The sequence below is a fragment of the Chrysemys picta genome, chromosome 4 (genome assembly GCF_011386835.1).
Source record: "Chrysemys picta bellii isolate R12L10 chromosome 4, ASM1138683v2, whole genome shotgun sequence".
NCBI classification, from domain to species: domain Eukaryota; kingdom Metazoa; phylum Chordata; order Testudines; family Emydidae; genus Chrysemys; species Chrysemys picta.
Genome location: NC_088794.1, coordinates 64,011,775 through 64,035,987, shown reverse-complemented (window position 1 = coordinate 64,035,987; position 24,213 = coordinate 64,011,775). Strand labels below are relative to the sequence as shown.

At 39.1% G+C, this 24,213-nt stretch overlaps 1 protein-coding gene across 1 annotated transcript in view; it reads right to left on the bottom strand.

The window, feature by feature from the left end:
• The window catches only part of CCDC73 (coiled-coil domain containing 73), a 158,717-nt gene that overhangs the window by 29,373 nt on the left and 105,131 nt on the right, over window positions 1-24,213 (bottom strand). Inside the window, exons 8-12 of the mRNA XM_065592461.1 lie at window positions 17,560-17,695; window positions 14,272-14,351; window positions 4,918-5,046; window positions 4,498-4,557; window positions 807-911 (exon numbers count right to left, since the gene is read on the bottom strand). Coding sequence (XP_065448533.1) covers window positions 807-911; window positions 4,498-4,557; window positions 4,918-5,046; window positions 14,272-14,351; window positions 17,560-17,695 — 510 coding nt within the window. The remainder of the gene's footprint in view (window positions 1-806; window positions 912-4,497; window positions 4,558-4,917; window positions 5,047-14,271; window positions 14,352-17,559; window positions 17,696-24,213) is intronic.

The following is a 24,213-nucleotide window of genomic DNA, read 5'->3' as shown; positions in this document are numbered from 1 at the left end:
TGCTGGAAACGTGCTTCCAGCAGCTCCCATTGGCCTGGAGCAGCGAACCACGGCCACTGGGAGCCGCGATCGGCCAAACCTGCGGACGCGGCAGGTACACAAACCGGCCCGGCCCACCAGGGGCTTTCCCTGCAGAAGCGGCGGAACAAGTTTGGGAACTGCTGGTCTACACTATAGACCTTACAATGGCGCAGCTGTACCGCTGCAGCTGCGCTGCTGTAAGATAACTCGTGTAGCCACTCTACGCTAATGGGAGAGAGCTCTCCTGTGGATATAGCTACTGCCACTCATTGAAAGTGGTTTAATTTGTCAAATTCAGCATACTCTGATCTGCCCCTTCACCACTTTTAACATGCAGCCTATGCCAAGGAGGGTGAGGGAAGGTGGCACTATGCTCCGGATGTCGTTATGCCAGCCCTTTTGCCCTGCTGAAATTGAGGACAGGATCTTGCTCCTTGATTTTCAGAACTCAATTTTCTTTAAAAAAAAAAAAAAAAAAAAAAAAAACCCAACACATCTTAACAACAACAACAAAAACCACTTAACTAAAACAACAGTCTTGAGGTTAACTAAGATTTGCTTTATCCTCTAGAAAAAAATTGGTGAAAATTGGCAGCCATCTTTTTCTTTGAGGAGTTTAGGGAACAGGGTGTGTTTCAAGGTTCATACTGAAAATTAAGGAGCTGAGGGACCAGAGGATCAGAGGTCAAAAGTTCTGAAAAGCATTCTGATGTGTTTAACAGCCCTACACTCTTCAAAAGTATACAGCAGGTAGTAGTAGATTGTATAATCAAGAAAAATCTGACCTTATATTCTTCTTTCAGTGCATTCAATTCACTTTCCATTCTGACATTTGTTTGGGTCAGTCGCTGAAACAGCTGCTGCATATGTTGTAGAGAACTGATAATCTCCTTATGAAAATAAACAAACAAATCATGGTATATTAGTTTGTTTAGTTTGTGAAGTTTGAACATAAAGAAAATAATGGATGTTTTACAAATACTTTATTTTTGATTAACACATGTGTTCTTTCCTCAGTTAATAGATTACATAATTTACATTAATATCACTATTTCTCTTTTTAAATTATCAGTATCAGTTTTGGGAGGGGGTTGGTGGAAGACGAAAGAGCTACTCAACTCCTCTGTGGCCTTTTTCTGTGGAACAATATAATAGTAAAGTTCTTCTCAAGGTATTTTCTTATATGATGCCACTTGATGAACAGTTCAGTAGCAGTTCTGGACCCATCTGAACAAGACATGTTTAAATGCGCCAAATTCTGTCTGCACTTCACAGTTTTGAGTTCAGCACATTTGGCAGAGTAATGTTATGGCAATATATATCACTGCCAGTTTGGAAGACCCCAGAGGAAACAGGCAACCACTTTCACAAACAGATGACCCTGAAAACTGTTCTCCATCTTCTGAATGTAGACTCTACTGGGCTGGAATTTACACACAGTAATGGTGTATTATGACATGAACATCAGAATGTTGTGATACAGTTCAGGTTTATCAGACTTTGCAGCTAGCATCTGATCTTTCTGGGGTATATCCCCCCAGAATGCTATAATGATGGGCCATTGGAACTAAAAATAACACATGCATTTTAAAATTCTGAGATGAATTTAGGGCCAGATTGTGAATCCCTTACTTGTGTGAGCAGTTACTTACACAAATATTCCATTGATTTCACAGGAATTCCCAAGAGTAACTACTCACCACTGTATAGGGTTCAAAGTGTGGCTCTTAGGGATTCAATATTCATGATGGTGAGGGACTAGTAGCTCTCACTTAAGTACTATGTAATGCTGTGTAAATTTCTTCCCCAGCTTTACACATGCAAACTACAGTTCTGACCTGCAATATCGCTGCTGCTCTTCCAGTTTTGGGATTCTCCTAAGAAGCAGCTGACACTTATGCCAAATTTGTGGTGTTTGTGTCATGGTGAACAGAAGGTATATCTACACTGCAATTGGACACCTGCGGTTGATCTCTGCCAGCTGCCTCAGGCTTGTAGGGCTGTTAATTGTGGCGTAGACATTTGGACTCTTGAGCTCCAGGTCCCTCCCACCTTGCAGGCTCCTAGAACCCAGGCTACAGCCTGAGCCTGAACACCTACACCACAGTTAAACAGGATCAAACCACCAAATTAATTTCTTTTTGTGACAAAGTTTTGAGCTCAGATCTCCATACATGAAAGGCCAGTACACTACCTTACTCCTGAAGGGCTCCTATTATACTACAATCCTAGAGTCTTAAAATTTCTCATGTCCTGCAGAGAGAGAGAGAGAGAGAGAGAGAGTCTATTTTTAAGAAGAACTCAGTGTTATTGAATGGAATACACTCTAAATGGCAGGAAATGCTCTCCAGGACAGATGGAATTTAAAGACTGCAGGACTGTATCTATCTTCTGAAGGATGTCCTTGTTTCAAGAAAAATAAGATCTCAAAGAGAGGACCACCCAAATAACTGGCTGATTAAGGTGTAAATCTAGGATCACCCTGAAGACTGTAGACTGATAAAAAAAGAAAAGAAAAGACCAAGGTATCTTCATAACACACACAAAATGGTGACTCTGTTGACAAAGCCTGCTAGCTAAAGCAGATGTGATGGAGAAAATAAAAGCCACTTTACATGAAACAATATGTAAGACACATTTCGGAAGGTCCCAAGATAGAGAGAATGACCTAAACAAGCAACATATATCCACAAATCCCTACAGAACTTGCTCCTAAACAGTAATCCAGTAGCTACTAGTAAATGATTTGCACAGATGCAATGTGTGACATAATTGATTTTGGGATAGAAAATATTCTTAAATGTTGAATGGAATTGAAAGAGAGACTCATACCAAACTCGTACATTAATTTATCTCTAAAGAGATTCAAAACTGAAAGTTTTCTGACTTCTTTCATATACTATAGGTAGTCTCTTTTTTTCAGGCAAAATCAGGTAACTAAATGTTTAAGTACTAGTATCTGTGTACACAGAATTAGAGACCACATGGAGGTCTGAAAGTCTACTGGTACAGAGGCTGACTTAAGTGGCTGGTTACATGCCACAGTTAGTAGTTCTGCAATTTCATATGTGAGTTCCTTCAGAACTCCTAGGTGAATGCTATTTGGTCCTGATCACTTATTACTGATTAATTCCTCAATTTGTTCCAAAACCTCCTCTACTGACACCTCAGTCTGGGAGAGTTCCTCAGATCTGTTCCCTAAAAAGAATGGCTCAGATGTGGGAATGTCCCTCTTATCCTCTGCAGTATAGACCGATGCACAGAATTCATTTAACTTCTCTGCAATGACTAGTCTTCTCTGAGTGCTCATTTAGCATGTTGATCATCCAGTAGCGCCACTGAGTTTGACAGGCTTCCTGTTTTTCATGTACTTACAAAAAAATTTGTTGTTTGTCTTTTGCTAGGTGCTCTTCAAATCCTCTTTTGTCCTGCCTAATTACAGTTTTGCTCTTGGCTTGCCAGAGTTGATGCTCCTTTCTATTTATCTGAGTAGGATTTGACTTCAAATTTTTAAAAGGATGTCTTTTTGTCTCTAACTGCTTCGTTTAGGGGTTTTTAGCCATGGTGGATTTTTGGGTGGAGGCAGGAGGCTCTTTGTGGATTTTTTTTATGGGCATAAGGATACAAACATACCCATACACCAGACTGAAAGTATCACTCCATGGAGTATTTTTAGCACAACTTAGGTCTGTGAGAGTCATTAAGTTAAACTCTAATAAGCATCCATTACCTACTTTTTCTAGTTCTACTGTCAAGCATTCTTCAAAAGTAAAGTAAAAATACAGTCTTCTGAGACTACGATGGTACTGCTAGATCACCCTTTAATGGGTGCTCAATGGGTAATGTGGTCAGTATTCTGTTCCTTCCCCTCCCTAAGAACATGTACATCACTTTTTTGACATGCCTGGTATTAATGACCTATGGAGAGGGAGTCTTTTATGACCTAAGAAAAGATCACTTTTACATGAGATATCCTGCAAAGCAGTACAGTACACTGCTATTACAGTCAATGTGTGTTTGAGTAGTTTATTTGGATGCTTGACACATGATCCCAATTTTAACTGGATGGACTACCAGTGAAATGCAAGTAATTTGTTGGGTACCAGTGTGCAGACAGAGGAAACAAGTATTCTACAATCCTTACTGCAGATCTTTATTGAATACATTTGTAGAAGATTATTTTCATTGGTATGCCAGGTTTCTCTTGTCTGAAATTTAACTAAATAAATGAAGACTTGGAAATATAATGTGGAAAACAAAATTAATAAAATAATGTATGTCCTATTAATTGATTTGATATAAAACAGTAAGATCCTGTTTTTATTATTAAAATCAACATTAAATTACTTCTGAAAAGTAAAATGCTGAACACGGTTAATTTTAAGAGTTTAGAGCACATTTCTTAAATGGCCAAATATTTCTGATCACAAGTATTATTAATCAACTTTAAACAGCAAAATTGCATTAACCGCTCACCTGTTTCTCTTCTTTAATGTGTGCATTTTCTTCACTGAGCTTTTTATTAATCTCTGTTTCCTTAACAAAATATAAAATGAACATTAAGTAATGTATGAAAATATTATGCAACAATCTTTATATTAATACATTTTCTTTAATAAAATTACATTAAACTGATTTTTCATCCTTATCGAGAGCAATTTAATGACATTTAGTGCTTGAAAGACATTTGATCTTATAAATAATAAAATATCTTACATTTATAATTTAGTTTCCTAGAAAATGTAGTATTTAAAATCAAATAATTGTCACTACAAATATTCAGTTCTCAAAAAGGTATAGAAACATATATGCATCACTTGGAAATCATTACAGCTCTGTTTTTTAAATGAGCAAGAGGAAACATTAGGCAACAAATGTTAAGAGCTTCTTGAATACCATTCTGATTTTTTGTTGTAGTTCTTGTAACTGCTGTTCCTTTGCTGTAAGATTGATGTTTTCTTCTCCCACCCTGTACTGACATGTGACCTTGGACCTTATCAAGTCTGTAGTTACTTTCTTCAGTTCCTTAACACAGGAAACATGCATAAATAGTTCATCCAGTATCAGCACTGCAACTCAAAACAGAGAAATCTTTACACTATCCTGACCCGTGCCCTTTCTTTAAAAAAGTACAGAAATACCAAAACAAATGAAATTAATATACATAAAATTAATAGTAATGACTGTTTGTTTTAACTATCAGTGTAAAACAAACAAACAAAAAAAACCATCAAGTCATCTACCAAGAGGGGTTGTATAAATATTGCTACTGTCTCTCCCTATTACAAAAGTACTAGAGTTACATTATAGTTGATATTGGTAGGGAACTCCTGTGCCGAGCCATACAACAGGAGTAAAAGTACCCATTAGTACACCAATGACAACTTCTGTGTACTCCTGGGAAATAGCAGAAAAAAAGGAAGAGCAGTGGATATCTGGCAAAAACAGGAACTGACCATAAATTTTGGGGATCTTTGCTTTCTCTGTAACATTAATTACTTAATCTCAAGAGAACACTAAATTAATTTAATATTAGAAACCTTTACAACATGATTTTCCATTTAAAATATGCCTTTGATTTTATAGCCTTTATAATCTTTTAAATATCCTGCACTTTTTAAAAAAACATTATCTGTTTTCTAACTAGTTTATCCAAAGCGGCTAGTGCAGCAAATAAACAGCAAATGCTTTGATCTCATTAAATTACAACTTATAGTTCCTGGACTCATAAATATTGTGCCCTTTTCTCCCCCACCCCTCCTTTTCTGGTGCAAGGTAGTCTGTTTAATATCGCTCTCTCCTTGAGCACTCTGACGTTTACTCAGACAAACAGCAGAGGTTATGAATGCTGTTCACAGATAGTATCAAGAATTCTTCATGATGCCATAGTTGTGAACCAAGCATTCAGAATGGTAATAGTTTTATCTAGCAACTATGTTTGGTCTGTTTAACTTTTCTCTACAAAACTGGAATTCCATCTTATCACAGAAACAATGGTTTAACTGTTCTGGACAAAATCATATACCAGTGCAAAAGAAAAAATGAAGATTATCTTGCATGTGAAATTCATGAATATAGAGTTATATGAAAGAATATGAGTATCAATTAATTCATTTTTATAAACTATTTTTAATACTCTAGTCATAAGTGAATTTACAGTGCTCTAACATAGACAAAGTATAATTGTTTAATTGGAAGACTGTAAAGAGAATAGTATTACTTTAGAAATGTGATATTTTGTAATCTGAAAATCCAATTAGGAAATTTCAGTCTTTTCATACAAAAATTAGATAATACTCATTGTTAGTTTTTACTGAAAGGGTCTATACAACAAGCAACAAAGCATATTTTCAAAATTAAATGTAAGAGGGGGTGAGAGGTTTGACTTTGTGGAAGTGAGTACTATGCCAATTTTTTGAATGCACTATCTGTACGGGAGACAGTTATTAGATTCTGTGTACTATAAAGCCCAATGGATAAGCAAGTGCAAATACTTTGTCTATGGCTCTGATACTGCATGCTTTCTAAAACTCAGGATTTACTGCCATGCACAAGAAAAATCCTACAAAGTAGTTAGTCTGGTCCTTACTTCTTATCTTGCACTGTAAAAAAAAAAAAAAAAAAAAAAAAAAACTATTATGCACATTTATATTGTGGCCATGGAGGTTAGGTAGAGGAGTGGGAGGTCTAACTGACGAAGATATATATTCATGTATATTTTCTTTTGTACCAATACCACAAATCTGGTAATCTAGCTGACCACGTGGATAGAGAAAATATTAACAATCAGATCTAGAGACAAACCCACTCACCAAGGGCAAGTGGAGAACTTTCTTTGGTGAGTGCAGGGGCCTAGGCCATCACTTTATGAAGAATTTTAAGTTTTGAAATAAAAATAATTATGATTCTAGCCTTTATGGCTGCAAAGATAACGTTCCAAATATGAACCAAATGTAAACAGATGCAGTGTTTTCATCCAAACAATCAATTGTAAGCACCAGAGAATTATAGGTTGTAAGAAATAGCCAGCATGGGTTTGTCAAGAATAAATCAGACCAAACCAACCCAATTTCCTTTTTGGACAGGGTTCCTGGCCTAGTGGATGAGGAGAAGAAGTAGATATGATATATCTTGATTTTATTAAGGCTTTTCATTAGCAAATTAGGGAAATGTGGTTAATGAAATTACTATTAGGTGTGTATACAGCTGGTTAAAAGACCATACTTAAAGAGTAGTTATCAAAGGTTTATTGTCAAATTGGGGTGGCGTATCTAGTGGAGTCCAGTCAGTCCTGGGTCCATTTCCATTCAATATTTTCATTAATGACTTGGATAATGGAGTGCAGAGTATGCTTATAAAATGTGCAGATGACACCAAGCTGGGAGAGGTTACAAGCACTTTGGGGAACAGGATTAGCATTCAAAACAACCTTGACAAATTGGAGAATTGGTCTTTAAATCATCAAGATAAATTGAATAAAGACTAGTGCAAAATACTACACTTAGGAGGGAAAAATCAAACACCCAACTACAAAATGGGAAATAACTGGCTAGGTGGTAGTAGATCTGAGTATTATAATGGATCACAAATTGAATGTGTGTCAGCAGTGTGATGCAGTTGTGAAAGGCTAATATTCTGGGGTGTATTACTAGGAATGTCATATGTTAGACAGGGTGGCATGTGTCCTCCTCTACTTAGTACTGCTGAGCCTTCAGCTGGAGAACTGTGTCCAATTCTGGGTACTGCACTTTAAGAAAAAGATGTGAATAAATTGCAGACAGTCCAGAGAAGAGCAAACAAAAATGATAAGTTTAAATAAAACCCTCAGCTATGAAGAAAGGTTAAAAAAACTGGGCATGTTTAATCTTGAGAAAAGAAGACTGAGGGGAACCTGATGATACTCTTCAAATATATTAACAACTGTTATAAAGAGGACAATGATCAATTGTTTTCCATCTCTACTAAAGTAGAACAAGAAGTAATGGGTTTAATCTGCAGCAAGGAAGATTTAGGTTAGATATTAGGAAAAACTTTTTAACTATAAGGGTAGTTAAGGAAGGCTTCCAAAGGAGGTTGTGGAATCCTCATGATTGGAGATTTTTAAGCACAAGCTAGACAAACACCTGTCAGGAATAGTCTCAGTTTACTTGGTCCTGCTTCAGCGCAGGGGGCTGGTCTTGGCATCTTGAGATCCCTTCCAGACCTACATTTCTATGATTCCTAAGTCTACTGTATCTAAGCTCCAGTGTTTCAGCTGCTGCTTCTAACTTTCTTAGAGGTTTCTGCCATACATAACAAGACACTGGTTGGTTTCAGGACTGCTATTCAGAACCCGGTAACCAAAGTGAACCTGACAAAGAATTACGTCAGTTTCATTCTATTGCTGCATGGGAAAGCTAAGAGATGCAGCTGAGGTACTGGACCCTTTGAACTGGCTGGTGGCCCTCTCCCCAATCTTTTGTGTTGTCTCCACTATCTTCTGTGGTAAATTTTTCAAGCCTTGCTCAGTATAATTTTTAAGGGTTTGTTTCTTTTGGCTGTTATCTTTGCCAAGTTTCCATTTAAGCATTTCAATAATAATCATTATCAAATGCTTGAAATGAAATCTGCCAAATGTAATAGCTAAAACCAAATATCCTAAAATACAAAATATTGAGAATGAAACCTATGCCACAGTCCTGTTAAGACAAACTGACACGTCTGCAATTGAAAGGAGTCCAGGTCAGGAAAAGGCTATATCCTCCCGCAAGCAGTAGAACTAGTCATTTTAAGAGGTTCACAATGTCCCAAGGCCAGTTCTAGAAATTTTGGTAATCAAACAGACATACGTAGTCTGTCTAAAAACGAAATTAGATTCACTTTGCTTGTGGCAGATACACTTGCGCCAATCTAACCTAGGAGCCACTGCAGTTGCATATTGGAGAGCTCCAATCTGATGTCCTGGATCTGTATGTGCCATTCTCTTAATATTGGAGATGTAACTTACTTTTATGGCTACAAGTACAAGTTAAATTATATTCTCCAGCTTCAGACTCCTATCAGTAGCAACTCCATGAGAGCAATTACTCCTGATCTGGAGCTAAACTTCCTAATGGCTGTGAAAATGGCTGACAGCCCATTGAGAGTAGAGCACACAGAGTAGTACATTTATTCCTGCTCCAGCACTGAGGCTGGTTCAGGGACTGAGGGGGACGGGCAGCTTGTATCCCTCAGAACCTGGAGCCATCACAGTCAAGATCAGCCCAGCGCTAGTTAGGTCAGCTGTGTGAGTTGTACCCTGGATGTAAGGACCCTTTTGGGCCTTGCAGCTATTGGAAATAGCCAGGATGCAGGATACACCCCTTCTCAATCCCAGCTTGTTCCAAACATGCTTCACTGTGAGGGGGGTTCCTGCCTGCTTCGTGTTTTCTGCAGATGCACCCTACATTACCCTGGAGCTATTCTACAAAGGGGCTCATTTTGTGGTCACTTTGCACTGCCTAGGCTGGCACAAACTGACCATGAGCAAAATGAATCAGGCCCAGAACATTTATGATTTAGTCCTGGCACCTCTCCCTTTCTACTTTCAACATGACCCATATTTCCAGTCTGTAGTCAGAACTGAGAAGCCCCCTACACAATTGTAAAGCAGCAATGCAGTCTAAACCACTGTATAACCTGCTTGCTCACCAGAAATGGTGCACAAGCAGTCAAGCTGCTAAATGGCAGAGCTGATCAAAAATTGGATGTAATTTTTGCAACATTTTTATTGAAAATTCTTTTTTTTTTTAAACAGAATTTCAAAATGTTGATGAAATGTCAAAATTAGAAATTGTGATGAATTCTCCAAAATTGTCTAGAATCATAAATTATCAAGAAAATGGCCTCTTAAAGGTTTGGATAAAAAGCATCAAACACTGAATAACTTACTGATTTTTTTGGGAGTGGGAAGGTTTTTTAAAAAGTAACAAAAGAACTCAGACATGAATTTCAGTATATTTTTCTAAGAACAGAAATTTCTTATATCCACAGCTTTGACACATCACATTCTATGACTAGTGTGAATTTTCCAAATCCTTTTTATTTAGGAACTCAGCTTACCCTCTTAATTATTTTATATGCTGTTTTTTACTTGTAAAACTGTTTAAAAAATGGGTAAACATCCTGCCTTTATTGTGGTATACGGCACTTCCATCACTATGTGCAAGAAGGTGATGAGGCCTTCTACTTGAACAATAACGGGCAGGGAGTTAACTCGCAGTGTAGTTCTCCCACCAGTGTTCAATGTGGAGGAAGCACTTGAAGAGTGAAGGTCCAATTAGATGTTGACAAGAAAGCCAGGATACAAGAAAGCACGCTGTGGTAGTCAAAGGAGGAAAGGAGACTTTTCTTTCTCTCTTTTTTTTTTTGCTTATATAAAAATATTTTCTTTTAATTTATACCCCTAAACCTCAAGAATAAATCCTGGCAGAAAAAAAATCTGAGTGAAAGATTGTGTTGCTGGATGCGGTGTACAATTTTCTTGCCCTCACATATTAAAAAGTCCTAATTATTATTTCATAAAATTGTTCTGGGTTTTTCCCTTTAACCAAAATAACTAATCCAATTTACTATTACGTTCACACATTTCTGGAATTTTGAGGTTTATCATGAAGCCTCAATCTGGACATAGTGCAGGATCAGACCCCAGTTCCAGTGTAGCCTCTCAGTTATGCAAAAGCCAGTTTTCGTGGACTCCATACAATTTTTGATCTCGCCTAAGAATGTGAACCATTCTACACAGACAACAATTCATTTCTCAAAGATTAAGATTTCTGTGGTCAAAGTGCACCATATAGTTATATTTGTTCTGAAGTGGAAAGTTGTTTTACCTGCAACACACTGTTGAGGTTAACCATTTTAAAACAAATCCCCCATTTTAGTTTTGTTTTTCAAAACCATTTACTTTTGGGGGAGTGGATTTTTGGTGTAATGCTATTATTATCTGAATAATGTATTTGGACTAAATAAGGCTTTTCTAAAAGCTATAAAACCTCTTCATGATTTGAACACCCTTTTGAGTAATTTCACAATGTTGTGCTTTATCGTTAAGTTTATAAGTATGATTTTAATAAGAGACAGAGCTCTGATCTTTTGAATCCAACAGTCATTTTGGAACTTGGTGTTTTTGAATACTCAGGGTGTGCCTTATTCTCTAGTATGCAACTAAAAATAAATTAGATTTAATTAGTGATTTATCTTTGCTGTTATTAAAGCTGTAAGCCCAAAATAAATGTCTGCAATAGGCAACAAGCTTGAAATTGAAAGAAACAGATGAAAAAAGGGTCTTAATTAATTAAACTGTCTATCTCAGGGTATAATTGATTTCTGGACCAGATTTTTAAAGGCATCATACCCCAATGAACCTCAACAATGAGAAGCTATGTGTTCTATTAAAAACTGAAAAACAATACTAGGTGCAGGTAGAATTTTAAAGCATTGCTGTACTCATCAACCTCACTTTTCAGAAATGCAAGTCACAGTGAGTAAATGTCCAATTTTGATCAGTTTAAAACAAACTTAAATGGTAACTGAATCCCTCTCCTAAACAACTAATTTTTCCTATTGCAAGTAGTAGTCTCAAGTCTCCTGAACAGGTAGCATGTAGCAGCAGCAGGAGCATGACCACAAAGTCATCTGTCTGAAGATATCAGAGCAACAGAAACCCAAAGGAGATTGGGAGTGGAGCAGTGAACTGGTTCTCTTTCAAGGTTTCTGGGAGCCTGATGATCAAGGGGAAAACATTGTTGGACCTCCCTTCAAATAAATGGAAGTGGGGAGGAGGAGGCAAGAACAAGGTGGGATTATGGACAGAGAATGAAATTACATGACTATTGCAGGGGTTGCCTTTGCTTTTCTCCTGTTACCCTTTAATTGGCTGCTAGAAGGGAAGAGAGACCTACCCCTCCTGACATGCATATTAACCCTTTTAGCTTGCCTCACTCACTTGCTTAGGAGAAAGGGCAAATCCAAAGAGATATCTGGTAACTACTATAGTTCTGCATGTGTGAGGGACAGGAGGGAGCTCAGTGGCAGGGTAACCTCACTGTCCACACGCCACCTGCCCCCCATTCACCTTGGTTACACTTGTCCCAAAGCTCTCCATTTATTTTAGTGATTCTGCAATGCTTTTTTTTCTCCCAGGCTACCAGACTTCTTTTATAGGCATAGTTGCTCTTTTGCCCACATGCCAGGGGTTCTCAACCTTTTTCTTTCTGAGGCCCCACCAACAGGGCCGGCTTTAGGCCGATTCAGCCGATTCGGCTGAATTGGGCCCCGCGCCAAGAGGGCCCCGCGCTGCAGCTGTTCACCCCGCCCACTTCCCCCTCCTCCCCTGCCCTGCACGCCCCGCCCCCTCCCCTGCTTCCCGCGAATCAGAGATTCGCGGGAAGTCTGAGACTAAGCAGCAGGGGCGGGCCGGCCGGCAGCACGAGGTAAGCTGGGGTGGGGGCGGGAGAAGGGCTCTGGGGAGGCGCGGCCCGTTCCCGCAGGCCCCAGCACGGCCCCCGTGGCCCGGCTCCGGCCCGGTCCCCGCGGCTCGGGCCCCCCCGTCCCCCCCCGCGGCGCGGCTCGGGTCCCCCCCGGCCCCCCTGGGGCGCGGCTCGGCTCGGGGCCCCCCGGCCCCACTGCGGCGCGGCTGGGCTCGGGTCCCCCCCAGGCCCCCTGCGGCGCGGCGCGGCTGGGCTCGGGTCCCCCCCGGCGGCGCGGCTCGGCTCGGCTCGGGGCCCCCCCGGCGGCGCGGCTCGGGGCCCCCCCGGCCCCCCCGGCGGTGCGGCGCGGCTCGGGGCCCCCCCGGCGGCGCGGCTCGGGGCCCCCCCGGCGGCGCGGCTCGGCTCGGGGCCCCCCCGGCCCCCCTGTGGCGCGGCGCGGCTGGGCTCGGGTCCCCCCCGGCCCCCCTGCGGCGCGGCTGGGCTCGGGTCCCCCCCGGCCCCCCTGCGGCGCGGCGCGGCTGGGCTCGGGTCCCCCCCGGCCCCCCTGCGGCGCGGCTCGGGGCCCCCCGGCCCCCCTGCGGCGCGGTGCGGCGCCCCCCCGGCAGCGCGGCTCGGCTTGGGGCCCCCCCGGCGGCGCGGCGCGGCTCGGGGCCCCCCCGGCCTCCCTGTGGCGCGGCGCGGCTGGGCTCGGGTCCCCCCCGGCGGCGCGGCTCGGGTCCTGGAGGCGGGGCTTGCAGCAAGCCCCGCCCCCAGGAATCGGGCCCCGCTCTTGCTAAAGCCGGCCCTGCCCACCAACATGCTATAAAAACTCCATGGCCCACTTGTGCCCAAGAACTGGTTTCTGCCAGGGCCAGTGTTAAGGGGTAGCAAGCAGGGCAATTGCCTGGGGCCCCAGGCCCCAGTGATGTAACATTGCTCAGGCTTCAGCTGCAGCCCCAGAGGTTTCAGTCCGATGCGGTGGGGCGTCGGCTCTCTACCCTGGGCCCAGCGAGTCTAATGCTGGCCCTGCTTGGTGGAAATCTGCTCACGGCCCCGCAGGGGGCCCCAGACTCCTGGGTGAGAACCACTGCCATACGCTATCGCAATGATTTTCAACCAGGAAGGAGGGCCACAGAGTATATCTAAGGGGTCTGCGAAAGGCTATCGTTACCCACAGAACAGCGGCTTTCAAACTGGGGTCTGTAGACAATGTAAGATTTCCAAAAGGGTCCACCCCTCCATTTGAAACTTTTAGGGGTTCACAAATAAAAAAAGGTTAAAAATCACTGCTTTATCGCCCTCTGGCTACTCTGAAAAGTGCCATCTATTGCTTCACTCTATGGGATGGGAAAGGCAATGGCAACAAAGCAAAGGAGAAAGCCATGCTGCCAGTTATTGGCAAAGAAGAAATTGGGATGAGTGAAGATCAATGACAGTTTCTATGTGCCAGGAACTCCTTAAAGCTGCTTTCCTCCCACATATTTTTTACACAGGAAGGGGAGCATATAATATTAACATAATACCTTCCTCTTATATAGTGCTTTTCATCCACAGATCTCAAAGCATTTTATAAAGGAGGTCAGTAGCATTATCCCCATTTTACAGACAGGGAACTGAGACACAGAGAGGGATGTGACTGCCCAAGGTGACCCAGCAAAGCAGTGGAAGAGCCAGGAACTGAACCCAAGTATCCTGAAAGCCAATCCTAGCCACTCAGCCAGTATGAAGAAGAGCGCTACAATTTGTATGTTGTTATTCTTACTACTTCTACTGAAGCTCCTCAAACAAGCCCAAACATCTGGAAAATACATACTGTACTTACCTCCTTTAGATTATCTATTTCAGACTCTTGCCTTTTATTCACTGATGCCAGTTTCTCATTAAGTTGTAGTGCTTCCAGCACTTCAATGGAAAAAAAAATTAAATACATCCTCAACACATGCCTTCAAATTAAAATTTCATGTGGATATATACACTGTAATATATACACAACTTCATTAACAAACTCTGTGAAAAAGGAGCTAAGGTTGCATGTGTCTCAATTACTTAGTTTTACTGTAGTAATGCCTAAAATACTCAGTTAGGATCAGGCTGATTTATACTACCCTGGTACAGCTCAAACCTTTAGATTTTTACAAAGGGGTAGAATTTTTGTAAGAAAAGTGTAATATTATTGTGGATATTAGCTGGATTTTACCTTCATTAATTTTCAACTTTAACATTTTAAACAATGAGGTTGTTTGTGCTTTTCTGTTACTTTTAATTATCATCAAAAGTTTAAATCAGGTTATCTATAAGGTGAGGAGGCAGGCTCTACAGAATTTAGGAGACCCATCAAAATGGGGCTTCCCTTCCACAGATTTTAGCAAATCCATAGGATCTGTAGGGGCAATTATACTTAGCTGGAATATGGGAGGTAATGGACAGTAGAAAGGCAATAGAGGAGACATAAAATCTACTTTTATCTACATTGAAAACTTTGAGTGAAATCCTGGCCCTATTGAGGTCAATGAAAGTTTTGCCATTGACTTCAATTGAGCCAGAATTTCACTCTAAAAGTGTTTAAAATACTACATCTAAAAAAACTGTACATGTCCCCCAATCTCTGTATTTCTCAGTCTCCTCTATCCCTATCCATGCATCTTGATCTCCTATACTTTCACTTCATCCCTTATTCCATGCTTTTCCCTTCATGTTTTCCCTTCATGCACCCTCTTTTTACTGCTCCAACAGCTCCCATTCCAAAATTGGGTAGCACAGGTCTGTGCCATCCAGCTCCTACTCCTTTTTAATTTTTTCCCCCAAAATTCCTAGAAATATTCTACTCAGGCATTTACAACTTGTCAATTTCAGGTGGAACGTTTGAAAGTTGGGCTTACAATATGATCAGGCTTACAATAGCCTCAGTAACAGTATTATGAAAGAGATTTTCAAATTAAATAGATGCATTACAAAATGTAACACACTTCTTAAAATGTCCCAAGACAACTTTCCAATACATAAAATATCATAAGTGAAATTCTGTCCAACTGAAGTCTATAACAAAACTCCCATTGACTTCAGTGGAGCCAGTATTTCACCTTCATGGTTTTAAAGCCTGGTAGATTGAAACAAATAATAAATAAAGCCAGAGTTAAAAGTGCTGGATCCCATTAGAAAGAGGGGCATCTCTACTATACAACTACATGAAGCACCAATTTTTAACTTCAACATTTTCAAGATCTACAAATTGTTTTCATAAACACTAAGGTGCCACAAGTACTCCTGTTCTTCTTTTTGCGGATACAGACTAACACGGCTGTTACTCTGAAACCTTTCATAAACACTATTTTTAATCCCAGGAAATCAGTAGGTTAGAAATTAGAGGTTTATTTAATGTATGGATTCCTGTGACTTTTCCATTGACTGTAGATTCATATTCAGAATTTACAAGCGATCTACATGCTTAATATGGCTGTTAAATAACACAGTATAAAATTAATTTTCTCTTCAGTAAGAAATACACTGTAGTTACTATGGTGAATAGCTCATTTTCTTGTTGAACAGAAGCACTTGTATTGCTGTTATATTTAATCTTTTCCAGCTGTTTACTTTGCAAATATTTTGCATAATAAAATACATTTATACATATTCCAAATTATGTAAATACAGAAAGCTAATGTATTTTTCCATAAAAATTGCAAAAAAACATTTTATGCATAGGATAAACAGTAAATAGGACTTTTCCATGATAAATAAAAAGAAAGAACAGCAATGTTTTCTTTTGTTTTAAATATTAAGCACAACTGTATTTCAAAAGACATGAGCATGAGGAATAACCCCAGCCATTAAAATGCCAAGAATGTTCACAGAACAGGCCACCAATTTACTCTTATCTAAATATAAAAAGCTAGCTAGTTTAAGGTTTTGAAAAATGACTTAACTTCATTTACACAAGCCTTTTTTGACATATAATGCTTGGATTTTTTCCTGTCTTTTTTACAACTAATATTTATTTATATTCCATATGTGTATTTACATATACAGACTGAATGTTCAAAGATCTTTGCACATGTTTGCATGCAGCCAAAAAGGATGTACAAAACACTAAATATACACATGCAAGTCAGGGTTGTGTACATGAAAAGGTGTGGTCACATATAAATTCATGACTTATATGCATATAATGGGGGTTTTTCTACACAAGTTCTGTGTAAAATTGCAAATACTTTTAAATATTTGAGCTATTGGTTTTAATTTTGGTATTATTTTATGGAAGAAAAACATATTTGGTGCAAAACTGTTATACATAAGTAAGCACACAGATGCTTGGTGCAATTTTGTCATATACCAACAGATTCACAAATAGTTTTGTAGAATTTAAGCACAGAGATGGGAATGAGTGTTTGGTACAGACTTGTTATATTTGAATAGTTATTTATGCAGAATTTTAAAAAAAGTGCTAGATGATGTTGTTCATCTAGTTCTATTTATTTTTCCTGTTTTATTATTTTCTATTTCTGTACAATTGACAACAACATTTTTAATTTAAAACAACATGAATCAGAGTTGGAGACTGTCAATTGAGATTGTTGATGGCTGGAAGGTGACAGCAAACCCCTCATCCCCCGAAGAAGGGAAAAAAGTTGTCTGGCTTCCCAATTTTTCTAAGGGCTAGATTCTATGAGGTGCTGATGAGGTTTCCTGAAAGGTGTTAAATGTCTTCAACTCTCAGGATGAAATCTTGGCCCCACTGAAGTCAAAGGCAAAACCCTCACTGATTCCAGTGGGGCCTGGATTTCACCCTCAGTGATGTCAATCACAGGTAAGGGCACTCAGCACTCTGCAAGATAACTCAGCTCTTTGTAGAACTGAGGTCTATGATCTTTGCTCACTGGGGGACACAGGAAGCACCCATGAAACAGATAACTAGAGGCAGTGGACCTAGGTACAGGGTTCAGAAATTCTTCTCCCTCCTTTCCGTCACAGAAACTCATCAGTTCCACCTGAGTAGGGTCCTCTAATGCCATGGATAAGACAGGATTAACCTCTAAATGTGAAAATACTCATTGAAGAAGAAAAAAACACTACAAAAATAACTACTGTAGGACTACATTTAAGAAAGATTTACCATTTTGCTCTAATTTCTCATGAGCCGCTTTTATCATTCCAAATTGACATGTGATAGTAGCATAGCATTTCTCAACTTCATTCAGTTTCTTATGATGTTCCTCCTTTGCCATTATGTGCAATTGTAGCTTTTGATCCTGTTGAAAACAGGAATCAAGAATTAGTTCAATGAGCAATTCTAGCAATTATAAATGTGCTCGCCAAACTTTCAACTATTAAATCAGATAAATCAAAGCATCAAACTCAACCAACAATATTCTGAATCAAATGGAACTGCAAAGAGATTTAAAGAAGAATAGTATAATTTAATGATCTAAATAAAATAATTTCAATATATTATTTGCTAAAAACAAAAGCTCACCATTTACTACTAAACAGTAGCTAGGGATTTTAAAAGTTTCTAAAGGAAGCATCTAAAATGTAAGTCACTTCTCAAAAACAAAAGTTAGGCTCTAACAGGTTAAAAATATTGGAACACAAATGCAAATCAGTACCAGATTCATGGACAATTATGGAATAAGTCATTCATAGGGGAAGTTTCTTCCTAACCACTGCCAATCAATGGTTGTTTTATGCCCGGAAAGATGAAGGATTACATCCCTTATACATTTTTAACTCAAATAATCTAACGGTGGATTTTCTAATTACCCATACGATTTAATTTGTTTTAATCCTACTAAACTCTTGAATGAGTGATATCTTGTGTCAATGAATTCCACAGGTTAATTGTTGTGTCAAATATATTTCCTTTTATCAGTGTTAAGTCTATTGTTTCTTTGGTTATTGTGTTATAGGAAAGGGTAAATAGGAGTTCATGATTTGCCTTTTATATACCATTCATTTGAGAGAGAAAGAGAGCTCATTTATTCATTTCCTCTGTAAACAGTAATAACCTTTTCAGTCAACTTTCATATGAAAGTCTTTTCAGTGCTCTAATAATTTTAATCTTTTTTTAAGCAAAACAAGGTGAGTGAGGTAATCCTTTATTGGACAAACTTCTGTTTGTAAACAAGACAAGCTTTCAAGCTATACAGAGCTCTTCAGGTCTGGGAAAAGTACTCAGCATGTCGCAGATAAATACAAGGTGGAAAAGATTGTTTGCATAAATAGTTACACTGAATATAAGCTTCGCAACTTTGCTAGATGATAAAAATCATGGTCTTAATAAAGACACTGGATTTATGGCTTATTACAACATTTGTAACCCACTACCCCCCTCTTTTTAGTCCTATGACTGCAGAGGTGTTAACAGCCCATTTCACCTTGAAGGTCTCTTATAACACCACGTGTTAACTACTTATGCTAAACAATCTGTTCCACCTTGTATTTAGCTGTGACACTGAGTACCTTTGCCAGAGCTGAAGAGCTCTGAGTAGCTCAAAAGCTTTACTCTTTCACCAACAGAAGTTGGTACAATAAAAGATATTACCTCACCCACCTTGCCTTTCTAATATCCTGGAACCAACACAACTACAACACTGAAAACATCTTTTTTTCTGTGACATGCTGGCCAGAAATGAACAGTATTCCAGGTGACACACCAATGCAGTTGTAAAACTACTTTTTATCCCTTTTTTACTTTAGGTTTTAGTCTCTTTTCTGGTTTGTTCTGGTTTGTTTTGTTGTGGTTTTGTTTTTGTTGTTGTTTTTTGTTAGTTTTTTTTTAATTATTAAGTATGCTAAATTTTCCCTTTAATTTCCTTTAAAAATACAGAGGCAAACTCATCCCTGTGTAATTCCATTACTTTACTTGGACATACATTGCATTTGTTAAGCTACTAGGGAATAAAACAGAAATCAAACAGGTTGGGCCAAATTCATTCCTGTATGTAACTTCAGTGGAGCTACACAGGGATGAATTTGGCTCAACTTGCTTGACTTCTGTGGTGCTCCCTTTTTATAGGCTAACAAATGCAATATATGTCCAAGCATCAGAAGATAATAAAAGTTGATGGTAATCAAAGAAATGGCCAACATAAGACTAGCAAAATAGGATATATATAATACAAATTTTTCATGTTGTATAAGATAATAAAATTAAACACAATACAGCAAATTGAAAGTTGTAATGGAAGCACAGCTAAAGAAACAGCAACCACTTATAAAATCACTTCCAGCTATTCAGCCTATGAATTTTCATATAATTCTTCTCTCTTTTCCAACCCTTTACTTATGTCAGCACAGAAAAAAACATCCAAATAACTGCATTTAAGTAATGCTAGGGATGTGAATGAAACCAACAAAAATAAGAAAAGAAAGTTAATGACGACACTTGATTATTACCTTTTCTTCTGACAGTGGTTCAGACATGTTTATTCTATTAGAGACTTACACATGAAGTGCAAATTTTTCTTCTGCTCCAGGCAGATGGTGGTAGAAAGAGCCAAACTTAAGCTGACTGCCCTCAAAGGTAGGCATTCCTTGCTGATAAAGCATGATCGAGGGAAATAATTGGATTAAGTAATATGCCATCTCAGCTACGCCAAGGTGGCTTGAAAGAAGTATACCATAGAATAAGGTTTCAGTGCCAGACACACTGTATTGGGCCATAACTGGAACATGGCAAATCAGTCCCGGGGATGAAACCACTTGTGACCAGTCCAGGAACACCCATAGTGTCTTTCCATGGGATCAGACAGCTCAGAGATTTCAGTAATGGTGGAGTTACACACACCCATGAGGGACTTCCTCTCAAGGTTTAGGTTTGGGTCATTTGATTCAGTTACTTATTCAATAAACCCATGACCTGTATAACCACCAGATAACTTCCTGGTCTTTGTTTCTTTATTTGTGGCCTGGCATTAAGTAATCCATGCTTATCTTTTCTTCTTGCTCTAGCTCTTGTGCTCTGAAGTAGCCAGGCACAGCATGATAAGCTAAGAGCCATGTCAATTTAAATTGAATTTCTTTTCTGTTATCTCTCTGTGTGTCAAAACCTTAAATAGACCTATATATAAATTTATACATGGGTATGTTCTCCTCCCGATGCAGGTAATTTCCATTACTCTGAAAGGTTTGATTAATTTTCATATTAATGAGACACAATGTAGGGCAAATTGACCCTATAATGCAGGAATTATTTTTAAACCCCTGGCTTACTTTAGCAATAATGCATTACAATACATGCCTCATATTTAAAATATTACAAAACCGTGTGTGTATTAAGAATCACAAGCTTTGACAATATCATACTTTGAAGAATTACAGCAAAATCTGCAGGAAGTTTCTCCCAATCTTCTGGTTCCCCCCCCCCCCCCCCCCCAAGATCTGCAAATTTTTTAATTTTGTTTTTTAACTTGGCAATATTTTATCTTACTGTTTTGCCACCTTCTTTCCTCATGATAGGTCAACATGCCAGTCCCCCTATATCCTTCTCACTGGGGAAATGGGATGTCATTGCCTTCACATATTCTGGACAGATGTTCTGCTAGGAAGAACGTGCTGATTTGCTATTTCCCCATGTTCTTACCAAGGGAGAAAGAGACTGGCCTGCTGTCCCTCAAAGGTTGGCCCAAAGATGACTTCTGGTGGAAAAGCACACTCCTGGCTTCATTCCCAGAAAAGGTAAGCTGAGGTTTGCCACTTCCCTAACATCCTTCCTGGCAGAGATGTAAAACAGTCTTCCACTCAGGCCCTAACATCCCTCCCCTAAAATAATTGTTGGAAACAAAATAGAGGAAATCTGGAAGGAGTCTGTTGGAGAGCGAGGGTTTGATCCTGGAGCTTTCACAGAAGTCTGTTCCTATTAGAGTGGAAAGGCATGGAATCTTACTTCTCCGTCCTACAGTCTGATACTCCATGTGGAAGGATAACTACAGTGCCCTTCACCTGAAATAAAGATAAGCTGGGATGGGGAGTAGAATTGGTTGTGGCCATGTTGTTTGATGAAACAGAGTGATTTCTTGATGGAATTAGTCCAGGGAAATAGCTCAGGGCCAGGTAGCTTGCTTGGGGGAAGACACAAGATGAAGTGCTCACATCTGAGGAATATGCTGGGAATGGAGACACTAGTAGTCAGATATATATCGTGAGGCTGAAGGTGGTAATTGGGAACTGAGAGTACCAGGGAGACGGAGAAGTTATTACAGTAGGAGACTTGAGGCAAAATGATGTGGAAATTATGCGGAGAGAGCTATCAAAATGTGTAAATCAAAGCAGGAAATTTTGGCCCATACAATAGTCCCTTCACATTTTTTCCCCCTAGAGTCAATCTTTTAAAAAAAAATTAATGCGTCCAGAACAAGTTTTTCTGTTTTTCAGCCATGAACAGTTGTGGATGAATTCCTAAAAATGTTGAGACTGCCAAGATAAAAATCATATTCATATAAAAATTCCTTAAGTGTGTCCCTAATATTTTAGATTATTAAAAATGAAACAGTTTATAAAATATAATTTATTTTTCTCAAATTAGAGTGTTTACTGTTTTCATAACACTCAACTTAGAAAGAGTGAAACTAGACTGATTACTTTACATATAATATCCCTCCTTGGTTCTCATGCATAGCATCATGTTTCAGATACTATAGGGAAAAGTTTGAGGGGGGAAAAACCGAAAAACCTTAGCCCAGATCCTCAGTTATAATTGAGGATAATGCAGTGCAGGCTGGGGAGGAAGCACAAAGATGATAAAAAGCTCACCTTGAGTCTATTCTGTGCCAATCCAGCATCAGAACACACTAAATTACATTAATTGCCAAGGGACTGATAATGGCTGCTAAGGATCAGCAAGGTTAAGGGGAAGACATGGCCATGACCTCTTTCCCCAATCATGCCCTCTTGGCTCTATGTCAGCTACAGGGAGAAGGCATGGCACAGAAGCCACTTTCACCAAGCCTACACTATCATCACCAGTACTGTCTTGATCCTCCCACGGACTAGAATCCACAGGTATAAAAACTAGGATACTGCACTGGGGAATCGGGGCCCTTGTTTTCATTGAAACAGGAGGGAATGACATTAAAATTTTCTATTAATATTTAAAAAGTTTTCTAAAATCTTTTTCAGATACAAAAACAAAATTTTTGCCCTGTTGGTTAAAAATTCCAACGTAATTTATACAACAGTGTCATAAATGGATAACAACCCACAGCAACCTTGATTCCCAAACCCAACTTGATTGCACAACGTGATTACGTATGGTGTGCACAGAATGTGTGAAGATTGCAGTTTTACAGGTTAAAGAGTGCACAAGCCCAAGATGGCACATCCAGTCCCCAGCAGAAACAAATGTTGCTATCTGGCTGGCAGGTTTTCTAAGGTACAGAATATGAATTAGGCATTGTTTCTGCTAATTTTCAATGCACTAGCCAGGGCAGAATTTGACCCTTCTTTAACAGAAATATAAAGAAGGAAATAATCTGTCATATAAATGAGCATCAAATAACTAATGCCTTGGAATTTCTAAGAGCTCTTTGTTTATCTATTTTCTACATCATAATCTCAAAGTCCCTGGACTGGCCACTATCACTCACAATGGCTACAAATCTATCATCTTTATTCTCTCAGAATCTCTTTGATTTCAACAGGACTGCTCAAGGAGTAAAGCTGTCAGAACTTGACCCAATCTAAAATGCATTATTGCATTGCTACACAGATAAATAGATAATGGAACTTCTATTTACCTCCTTATCTGGCCCCTATCATCATAGATTCTGAGCACCTATTATGAATAGAGCTAAGAAAATATGAATTACAGAAGGTAGGGACATGTTCAAAAAAGGGGTTTCTAACATGTTTTCCCACATATTTCTAGGAAATTATTACGAGTACCTATTTATTCATCCAGGTTCTTACAGTGTATCAGCACTGTAGTGTTTGAGTGTTTCCAAGGCATCCGAAGACAATTATTTAATGATTATGAGTCTGTGTGTATATGTGTGTGTATATATAATATACACATTTTTACACACACAACATAAAATACAAGGATATATAAATAAGCAACATTTCATAAGGAGGCGTAAATACACCTCTAGTTTGCAGACAAAAAGTGTTGTAATTTAAATATTATTCTCTTTCATATGGAAGACGGAACATGGGAGCTCAGTAAAAGACAGTACTTGAAGGGATATAAATATAAATTCAATAATTTTGTATATTTTAACATTTTTCAGATTACAAGTACTTGTTTAACAACAAATGCAAGTTAAAAGTGAAATAAGACAAAACACATTTTATGTTGCCTTTGATCTTTAACTTGTAGCCTTATCTCCCAGGTCAAAGGACACATTATTCAATTTCACCACATTTTGTGTAAAACCACTGTAGCGTTGAAGATGACTTTCAGTACAAATGTCATGGTACTTAAAGCTAAACTGGACTCTAGTTTTTGAGCTTCTTAATTAAAATCACAGTTTATAATGGTCTGACAATATTATCTTTATTCTTTCCAGTTGAGCAGCAACAGAATTTTCACAGCTTCTATTCAATCAAGCTTAGCAATGTTTCTGCAGCTCGCTCTTTCACTTCCTAAAACACACAACAGGATTCAGAGTGTCTAAACTGTCACTCTATATTCAATGTCTGAGGGAGTAAATTGTCTCGCCTCTTATTTTTGTCTCCTTGGATCAAATCTAAACTCTGCTGGGGAATTAATATTAAAAATAATTCTAACTCCCACCCCCCATGTCATTCTGTTTGCTAACGTATTAACTTT